At 40.6% G+C, this 10,854-nt stretch overlaps 1 protein-coding gene across 3 annotated transcripts in view; it reads right to left on the reverse strand.

The window, feature by feature from the left end:
* Positions 1–8,905, reverse strand: part of TBK1 (TANK binding kinase 1) — a 31,635-nt gene extending 22,730 nt beyond the window's left edge. Inside the window, exons 1-5 of one of the 3 annotated variants that reach the window (XM_067314085.1) lie at positions 8,109–8,905; positions 4,129–4,248; positions 2,134–2,274; positions 1,180–1,309; positions 447–628 (exon numbers count right to left, since the gene is read on the reverse strand). In XM_067314085.1, the coding sequence (XP_067170186.1) occupies positions 447–628; positions 1,180–1,309; positions 2,134–2,274; positions 4,129–4,215 (540 nt within the window). In that variant the 5' untranslated portion in view covers positions 4,216–4,248; positions 8,109–8,905. Of the gene's footprint in view, positions 1–446; positions 629–1,179; positions 1,310–2,133; positions 2,275–4,128; positions 4,249–5,138; positions 5,287–7,789; positions 7,826–8,108 lie in introns of those variants that run through there. The other 2 variants (XM_067314078.1, XM_067314092.1) reach the window with 2 other exon arrangements.
* Positions 8,906–10,854: the final 1,949 nt, after the last annotated feature.

The following is a 10,854-nucleotide window of genomic DNA, read 5'->3' on the forward strand; positions in this document are numbered from 1 at the left end:
ATTTCAACAGAGTATCACAAAAATGCTCACTAGGTATATGATAGCCACCTTTATTAAGGTTTCCCAAATACATTAAAAAATTTTGCTAAAAATAGACTACTGGAATAAAACAACAGTAAAGAAGAGAAGGCCAGTAACCCTCCAGATGATTTTGAAACAACAGAAACTAAATTTGCAAAAGGTCCATAGCAGAGGAGAGTATCAGTTAGGATATGAAGTATGAGAAAGCATTTTTAGGGAATGGGGGGAAGAAAATTATGCCTGTTTGCACTGATGCTTCTCTGCCTCACCCAAGGTGAAAAAGGTGGAAAGTTATAAAACAATTATAATATGAAGGTTTAAATATTAATTCCCAGCGGTCTGAACTTCACCTATTCAACTTTCATCACGAAGGATCCCAGGCTTCAAACATTACTTCAACAGAAAGTAAAATCATATGGGCTTACTAAATACTCTTCTGTGCCATAGAGAGAAACAAATTGTTCATCATCTTCCAGTTCTCTTGCAGCACCAAAGTCTGTCAGTTTGTAAACAGACTGACCATCTTCACCTATAACACGCATTATATTGCCTGGTTTGATGTCACGGTGCACTATTCCGTTCTCCCGGAGATGATTCATCCCAGCCACTTCAATAAAAAGCAATAAAGAATTAAACGCATGCATATGGACACACACTGCACAAACACTGAAATGTAACTAACACGACATGTGTTTACTTCCTCTTGGGGAAAGGAGAACGTGAAAGGACACCAGATTAACAAGAAGACCAAAGACTATTCTAAGCATCTTTTCCTTTCTTCTTTCCAACAGCTAAATAACAGTATTTTTTGCTCTCAAACATCCTTCCCATAAAGTAATGGAGAAAATTTTTATAACAGCAGGCAGACATGAGTAAACATCATTATTTCTCTACTTCTGAGATGAACTATCACAAGAGAACAGTCCAATGCATAACAATCTTGAAACAGAAAAAAAAATTTAATCAGTTTTAAGCAAAAATGGCTTCTTAATGCTTACACCAATATGAATAAAAGATGTGACTCTGTATGAGCGTATTCATTTGTTAAATTAGTTGACAGTCATTTAAATTCCTTGTCTCTTGTTATTTTAAGATAAACAAAACTAGCATGAATTTGTTTTAATCAACAAATTAGACTAAAATGCAAAGTCTACATACCCACATCTCTCAAAACAATTAAGAACTCAGACTCTGGCAAACCAAAGGCATTAGACGGCTCTTCTAAAACAGTATATAAACTCCCACATGGACAAAATTCCATAACTAGTACTTTATGTCTAGTCGTTGTCTGGAAAACAATAAAAAAAGTTTGTGAATAATGTAAAAACAATATCAGAAATCATGTATAGCCACAGGAGCTTATTCTCAACAACAAAAAAATCAGCAGGTAGATTTAAAGACCACCAACAGACTGGGACTTGTAAGGAGGTACAAACCAATTTTTACGTTGTTTCATTCATTCTAACTTTGAATGGGGAAAAAATTAAGAAAGCTTCCAGTTCTAGGTCCTTACAGAGCAGGTAACAGTGGAAAAACAAGAAACTGCAGCAGGGAAGAGCAGAGAGCAGCAATTCTCCTTCTTTCCTCTTACTTTACCATCTCTGCATCTGGTCACTTCACCTGATCCGTCTCAGTTCCAGCAATATTACTGTAATTCATACCCAGATACAATTCTACATGTACTATGTCATTATTTGAATTGGTTACAAAGCAAAATCACAAAATTGTCAGGATTACTGAAATACCTCCAGTTTTCAAGTGTTTACTGTACTTGAACTATATTCATCTTGTTTGCTAACTATCTGTCTTAGCAGTCCATACTTCATATTCATATATAAAAATAACTTAAAAACCTGATTCAAGATAAAGCTTAGGACACTGGCTTCTTGAGCTGGCTCTGAAGAATCAGAACATCCTGCAGCTAAACACTGAAAGCAAGCCTATTCTTTCAAAAAAAAAAAAAAAAAAAGAGGGGGAGTCATCTATAAAAAAATGCAAAATTAAATGTAAAATTAAAAATGTACTTTATCCTTTATAACTGAGGCTATAAGCAAAAAGAACAGTTACTGTGGTTACTGCCATACATCTCAGACCACAACAACGATTCATTACCTCTTCTTCAATAGCAAACAATTTGACGATATTTTTATGATTCAGTTTCTTCAGTACTTCAAACTCTCGCATCTGAACATCCACAGGACGAAGGAAGCTTATACTATTAAATACTTTGACGGCATATAAATCTCCAGTTTTCTGGTTGAAAAAAATATTCAAGTTGTTAATAAAACAGAAGCTTGAGATTGTAAACGTACCCACACTCAGTAGCCAAGTGTTTTGAGACGTGTGCACCAGCATAATCGGACTGGAAATAATTCAAAGTAGTATTTTGTATTAAGTTAGAAATTCAGATGCTAATAAAAAAATATATATGTATGTATTGGTCTAGCTTAAAACAGACTAGAAGTAAGGAGATTAGCAGAAGGGAAACTCAAACCCACAAAATCTAAGTGTTTTTTAAAAAAGAATAGCTAGCATAACAAAGGCCACACATTCCAGAATGACCCATAAACTACACTGAAAAAGAAACAGAATTTTTCAGCAAGAGCTAAGCCACTTGTGCCAATTGGAGAGACAGGCAGCTGCTACAGTTAAGAATTATGGCCTGCTCAAGTTAGGAGACAACTTTAGGAGGCTGAACATTACTCTCTTTTTTTCCTTTATTGTTCTGTTTATGCTGATAAAGCAATATTTTATTTTTTTAAATGAAGGCAGCATCAAGCACTGCATACCACTCATGCAAAACCCTGAATGGAAGAAACAGGTACACGACCACATTCAAACGTACCTACTAAGCGTCAGGAGCACAGCCAAGAGCTTAATCAGGAGACCAAAGTTCTTGACTGAGACTGAGCCTCAACTCTTTCACGCACCTACAACACCAGTTTAGTGTGCAACTCCAGAGCAACACACCGTGCCCACACTAGGAATGAGTTTACATTAGCAGCCTTGTGTGCAACAGATTCTTTTAAGGACAAAGCTTTCCTGCATTCACCCTGGGCTTGCTGTACAGCACACTTATGTGCATCACTGGTGCCCAAGCACTGTTTTTCTCCCATTGACACCAAGCTGCAAGTTGTCTTCTCAGAGCAGCAAGGGTGATGAGAGGTGCAACCATGAAACCATAACAAGCTTTTACAGGGGAATCACTGTGTTGAAATTCCCTCGGCCGGAGAAGCACCCTACCTGTTAGCTATGGCTTAGGGTTCCTTTACAGAGAGAAATGTGGAAAGCAGAGAACACTGCAGCTGATATGAAACTTCATATTGATTTCAGAATATCATTGCTAAAAGGGAACTTTACTACCACAACTAGGCTCATCTTCATTTTGTGACACGTACTGTGAAATTCATAGGAATGAAATGACCTACATAAATAAGACCATTTTAGCTCCTCAGGTTACAACACATGCAGTAGTATACAATTTATGAGGCAAAATTGCTCAAAGATGCACTATTTTGTATTGATTAGTCAAGGCACGTGTCACCCAAGAAAGGTGGTTTACAGCCAGGTCCTAGACATGCGTGAAGCACTGACTTAATAATACATAGACATAGATTAACAGCCACTTCATTAGATATGATCTTGTACCATAAATGAAATGTTCTTAATATGTTATCATAAAATCACAGAAAACATGTTTTTAATAGAACTGGGAAAATACCAAGAGAAGAGAATTTAACAATGACAAAAATAACATATCGTGTAATAAAAACCCGAGATTTTTATTTCTATTTAAATTCTTAAGCAAGGAGTATTTTTTCCATAAAACTGAAAAATGAAGAAATGAAGAATTAACTTTAGCTATTAGTATTTTAAAGGCTAATAATACATACTGTAAACAAACAAACAAAAAAACAGAAATAACTGTATAGAACTCCAATTCATTGGATGAATACATTAACAATCAAAAACTACCTATGAATAGTTATAAAAACACATTTGCCTTATGCCCAGATCTTGAACAGTTTTTCATGATTCCATGATGCTACTCACATATGAAAATATTTTAATTTTACGTGCTACCCAGATTAGTAATTCCTCACAAACCTTGTGTCGTCCACGAAAAACATTTGCAGTAGCTCCTTGTCCTAGAATGTCAGACAAAAGCCAGAGGTAATTTGAAGTGCTCTGCATCTTTGCTCTGGATTAGTCAGTTTTCTTCTTGACCTTAAAAATAAAAGGTTAGATATACCCAATTATAATTTATTAAAATACATGAAGGGGACTTTTTAATTAGAAAAACTGAAATACAACTCCAATGACATAGTGAAGAAATTAAGAACAAATAAGCAGAGTAATAAGAGATGAAATTAAAAAAAAATCAAAAAACAAGCTCAACACTAACAGAAGTTAAAACTAACACCTTTAACAACATCTCTCAGCATTTGAGGTCTTTACTCCCCAAACCTTGTTTGAAAAATCAGCTGGAAAAGTGAAAGCCTTACAATCACTGTTCTATTGTAAATATGTCTTTAAATGATACAGTAATGAAAATTATAGGAAAAACTGAAATTCTCGTGCACAAGTTCTTAAGATGAGCAGGACCTCTGTAACTGAACTCCATGATTCAGTACACATGGCAAAAAACGCACAACATAGGAGACGGTGGCAGATAAGCATACCTTTAAGATCAGTTTGGATCTGGAAGATAACTAAATAACAGAAGATACAGCCTTGTACCTCAGTACAACTGGAGAAGAACTGGACTGCCTTCTTACAGAAAGCTAGCTTTACATGGGTTAGGTAATTAGTCACAAATATTTTCAACTTGGTAGAACCATCAATCACCACGGGAAGAAATTAAAGGATGTTTCTCCCACATTTCTAAACTCTGCTCTGTGGCAGCCTGTGTTAATGGCAGTCACTGAAGGAATTAACAAGAAACAGCTAACCGGTATCAAAAAGAAAGTAAATAAAAAGGCCTTTCCCATAACTACTGAAAGAAGAAACACAAAAGCATCTCCTGTGCCTGTTTACTACCAGAAGGTAGTGGGTACTTTTGAAGAACTCACTGGCTTACAGACCAAACCCAAGCAGAAGTCTCTCTCAACATTTACCCCAGGGAAGCGGAGGAAGTTGTGCTCTGAGCTCGAGAGCACCAGCAAGCCATCACGCTCTGCAGCTCCAGCCTTCTCGGGATTTCTATCGTACACACGCAATGCAGCAGAGAGGCAGAAAATTTCACCTGATTTCAGCTGAACACACTTCTATTTGTAACAATTTCTGATGTTATACTTTCATTTAGCTACTTCCTCATTGTACGAGATGCGCAGTTTCTTACCAACCTGTCCCAAAACATCCTGGCAATTACAGGTAACATACAGAAAGCACAGATGCAATGCAAAGACTTGACAGTAGTCCAAAATAAAATTCAGGATGATGCAGCAAAAAAAACCCCTGCTTAAAAAAAAAAAAAGCAACTGCTTCTTTCAATGTATGTTCTTAACGCCTAGGCAAGGGAAGAAAGGTTCTACCTCAAATTGAACAAGAGACAGCAATTCTTAAACCGATTCACTGGGGATCTGCAAATAGCTAGCTTGTCACACAGTGACATCCTTTCAAGCCGCTAAAATGCATTAAAAGAACTAAAAAGCACAGCTGGCTAAAAAAAACCCCCACACACAAAAAACCCCCTTACATTACTCAGTTAACTCTGCTACGACAACTTACAATACTGAAATAACTTCTCCCAATTGGCAACTACTATAGATGCCAAAGAACTGTATGATGCAGGCATAAAGGATAAGGAAGACATCTGCAAGGAAATTTAATATATAGTCCACTCTGAAAACCATTTGAAAAATGGTCTCTGAACACAATAAAAAAAAATCTTTTTCATAATTAAAACTCCTAATTGTAACATGCCAGCTGGCACATTACAAGTAAATATGTGTTTTGTCACCCAGTTAGATGCAACATTCATCACCTCATACCAAGACTCAGAAACATAATAAATCCTTTCTAAGCAGGCACCAAGTGTGAAGAATGATCAAGTAAACAGAGAGTTTCTTTTCCAATGTCTGTTAAAATCCTAAAAACTTTAGTAGCCAATTAGAAACGAAATCATCATGTTGCCTGAAGGGACAGAAATGTCATAGCTTATAGCTAGCTTAAGAGAGATCAACTCTCTTTCTCCACCCTCTTGCTTTCAAATTAAATTTGCATCAGGATCAATGGGTGAAAACAAACAAAAAAGACAAGTTTGTGGCAGTTGAGCTGGGATTTCATCCATTAGATTAAAACCAAAGTAAATTACTAATGAGTACTCAAGGTTCACTTTTCTTAGTAATAAAACTAGAAAGATATAATTATGTCAATGTTAACCCCAGGAACATATCCAGCTCCAAAATAAAGTCAGTGTTGCACTATTACACTTTGCTGTCAAAATATTATTTTTATAATAATAACAAAGTCACAGCCTTCAGTTTAAAGACATAAAGTCTCCTTCAGCTTTGATTTTCATCTTCAAATTATAAAAAAAATTATTTAATAGCTTCCATAATGTATTACAACTCTTTACTTCTGTTTTCTTCTCTCTTCCCATTCTGGATTCACAATATCTTTCCTTTCTTAGACTAATTCAGAATGGAACTTTTCTAAGTACTCAGCATTTGCTGACATTGTTTTCTCCCCATGTCTCCCATTATCTTCCTAAATTCATTCACTCACCAAGAGTTTCATATTCAAAGAAAACAAATCTCTAACTGTATGACTGGTCCTGTTAATAAATTTAATACTGAACTTTTCATTTCTTCATGCCTCACTTATGGTTATAAACGCTAATGCTACATCAGCCAGAAGCTCCACACTGAGATCTAAAGGTCTTGCTCCTGTCACTTGTTTGATTTATTCTCCTCCACGACTCACTAGTATTTCAAGGGTTTAGGGGCAGCTTTTTCTTTTTGTGTTTTTTTGCTTCTGGCGGCACCACTTCGTTACAGGTCAGCAGGGGGGACTGCAGGGGAAGAAGACTGTGTTGCTAACCTGATTCCCCCCCCCAGCCCCCAAACTCCTAACGCTTTAATGCAGAAGGAGCACTGGCTGCTTCTAACCGCTAGGAAGAAGCTGCATGTTTCCTCAGGCACACCAGCGAAGCACACAGGGCAGGCAGCTCCCCTGTTAACAGCTACAAAGCAGAAGTTCACTAGGCAGGCGAGGACAGGTGATTAAGTTAAAGCGAGGGATATTTCTGCCACCAGGCAAGGTCCTGTGTGCCACCAGAGCTGACAGGAAGCTGCCGAGGTTTCTCGTAAACGCTGTTCGCGTTGCAGGGCGCGGTAAGCGCGAAGGTTTTGTACTTTTCTGCAGCCCCCTCCAACTCCCGGGAAGGAGGAAGCCTCCTGCCCCGAGGCCCCCGCTTCCCACCCCTCGCCCCTCTCGGCGTTTCAACCCCGAAGGCCAGTGCCGGACTGACAGGAGCCCCCGCGGCGACCCCCGGCCCGCCGTGCCCGGTGCGTGAGGGCGGCAACGGCCCGGTCCGCTGCCGCAGATGCCATTTTGGCGGCGGGGCCAGCTGCGGCCTGCACAGGAGCCGAGGGCTCCCTCCCGCCCGGGGGGCGGCCCCAGCCTGCCACCGCCCTGCGCCGGCCCGGCAGCCCGCCGCAAGGCCGCCGCCGCCGCGGGGGAGACCGCCACCTCGCCCCGGCGGCCAGGGGCAGCGCCCGCCCGGCCGCCCCGCGCCCCCGGCCCTGCCCCCGGCCCCACGCACCGAGCCTCCGCGCGCCCTGCCCGCACGGCGCTTCCGGCTTCCCGAGGCGGCGCCGGCGCCGGCGCAGGCGGGGCGGGGCGGGGCGGGGCGCGCGGCGCGGGGGGAGGCGCCGCCGCCCCGCCGCCCGCCCGGCCCGCAGCCCCTCGGCGGCCAGCGGCGCCGCCGCCGCCCCTGCGGGGGAGCGCGGGGGCCGGAGGCGGGAGCGGCCGCTGCCGTGAGGCGCGGGGCCGCCGCGGCGCCCCCCCGCCGCCCCCCTCGCCCCAGGGCCGCCTGCGCCCCGCGGCGGGAGGGAAGCGGCCATCAACGCTGAAAAAGTCACCTGCGATGCTCTTTAAAAAAGGTCCACGGGTTCTTTGGCTCTTTTAGCTGCTGTGGCGTTTAGAATCACTATAGACAGCCGATTCAGGGGAGGAGTGCTGTGCCTTCTTTCTTTTTCCTCTTTCCTTTTTCCTTTTTTTTTTCCTCCTGCGTAGCTGGTTCAGTTGCGGTTTCGTTTCTGTTCGCTCTGCTGCGTCGCTCAGGCAGGGCGGTGGTGTTTCTGCCTTCCGCGATGTTTTGGGTCCGTACCTGACAGTGCCGCGTCAGGGGGCGGCGCAGGGTGCTTCCCGGGTGCTGCGTGAATTTCAGTTTCACCCTTTGTCGCTAAACCCTGGTATTTCTCACATACTCATGCCCTCACTTTTTTACTTAAATAGCTCAGATGAAGATCTTTTTTTTTTTGCCGCTGCCCTCATGTCACTGTTACAATAAATGGAAAGTAGTCTGTGCTGCTTTTGTAAGGTGCTGATAACCTTATGAGTTAGGCATGATGTCACTTAAGCATAACCACGGTGGCAAAATAGTCTAAAGAACTGTTTTTTTCCCCCCATTTTTTCCAATGCTTTTTTGGTTCTTTTCATTTCCCATTTGGAATTACCACCTTCCCAAAGCTTAGAAACCTGTTTTCTTGAGCAATTGATGTATAACAGATACCAACCTTTTGTTTACAGGTTTTGTTTATTGTTGTTTTCACTTTCTTAGGCTTTATCAGAATTCCAGAATTTCACTGGTTCACTTGTTGTAGGCACTAAGCATATTCCAAAAGTCTGTTTAGTGAAACTGATAAATTTACTTTGTTGGTACATTTTATACTCTTAATAAAAACGATTAATGTATATTCCCTGTTTATTGTCATTTGAGCTTTTTTTTATAATGTTTCTGTATAACACGGAATAGCTCCATGCCACATTTGCATTCTGTCCTTGCATCTTTCAAAATCTTGCAGTACTCAGAAGTCGTATGGTTTATTTCTGCCATTCCCCTCCTCTGTACCCAGTTTTACGTGGGTTTTGTCATCAGCTGGATACCTATGAGTCAGCTTTATATTCTTCAAGAATATTCATCAGATTGTTAGTATGGATCTTAGCAAAATCCCTCTCAAAATCCAAAAGACACCAATATACCTTTCTTTACACTCTGAATGTATGCTTGCATAATGCCCTTAGCGTGGAGATTGCTTCTGCTTCTGAATAAAACCAGGCTGACTGTTGTCCCCCTATGTTGATGCTTTTTGGAACCAACCGTTTTAAAACAATGCTGAAATCAGAATCATTCAGGGTGGAAGGGATCTCCGGAGGCCTCTAGTCTGACCTCCTGCTCAAAGCAGAGTCAATACCAAATTCAGACCTGGTTTCCTAGGACTTTGACCAGGTGGCTCTTCGAAAAATTCAAGGACAGTGGCCTACTCCAATATGCTAAATATATGGCTTAAAAGTGTATTATTTCATGCTCTGCGCAGAGTTTGGTATTCATAATTTAAGCAAGCATGTTCTGGCACATAAGGACAGAGCATTTTGACTGCAGTGTCATCACGCCCTGGGTCTGGCTGCCAGCCCTTCTCACTGCACTTACCAGGGCACAAACTTCCTCACAGCTTGAATCCATGAAGATGATTCACACATTTGATCCGTTTTTGAATGATATATTTGTAACATAATCGTGATCTTTATGCAAGGAGTATCATGCCTAGCCTTCTTTAAATGTTTCACAGTATGAATCATGCGAAAACTGTATCGGAGTATAAGACCAGGAAAACAGACACCAACGAGGTGAACGTCATCACAGCTTAGCTCTAGAAATTTTTTCTTAGCTTCCCCCCAGTTCTTTCCAATGTATTAGGACAACTTTTGGTGTTCCTCACCTCTCGGATTCTCATTTATGAACTCTGATTCAGCAGTCTGCAGTTGTATACTGCCGCATCTCTTCATACTAGCAAGATGGCTATATGTATTACAGCTAAAGCTGACATGTTGCACACAGTCTTCTCACTTGTATAGATGTGAAAGTCAGGCACTTAGAAAATAAAAGGATATTGGGAGAAAAATCAGATTGTTGGAACATAGGTGCTCCAGAAGAAAGTTGGATAATTAGCTTAATTATTTTAGAAATTAGACATAGTAGATACTTGCCAAGAAAAAAATCAGATTGAATTATCTAAATTTGAAATTTTTTGATTGAAACAATTGCATCCGTACCACACAGCAACCTTACTAAAAACAGCACTGCTAACTTCCCCGATAAGTCAGGTGAAAACAGTAACTCTGGATATTTCCAAGCACATTAAACATTGTATTTCCTATATCATTAAAGAATGTTCTAATTTTCTAGGAATCTAAAGAAGATAAGTTTGTGAGCCGTCTTATAGTCAAATTGCCTGCTACATTCAATTTAAATATTTAGCAGGCATCACAGCTGAAACAGGATAAGCAAATTTATTAAGCAGTTAATTTCACTTCAGATCGAACTGCCTTTCATAGCTGCAAATCATGTAAGCTTTTTTCATTTCTACTGCAGTTACACGAAGAGGGAAGGGAAACAATTCAACGATGTACAACAGCTCTTACTATCTTTGTCTTTTTTCCAGCCTGCCACCAGAGAATTAATTCCAAAGCTGTTCATAAATCTCTCAGACTATGACAAATACTCACTAGAAGATTTGAATCCAAAAGCATTTATGTTAATTAGTACACAAATTATACTCTTCTTCTTGTCGCATAGGTAAGAAGCCATCTAGGACAATTCAGTAG

The sequence above is a fragment of the Apteryx mantelli genome, chromosome 1 (assembly GCF_036417845.1).
Source record: "Apteryx mantelli isolate bAptMan1 chromosome 1, bAptMan1.hap1, whole genome shotgun sequence".
Taxonomy (NCBI): domain Eukaryota; kingdom Metazoa; phylum Chordata; class Aves; order Apterygiformes; family Apterygidae; genus Apteryx; species Apteryx mantelli.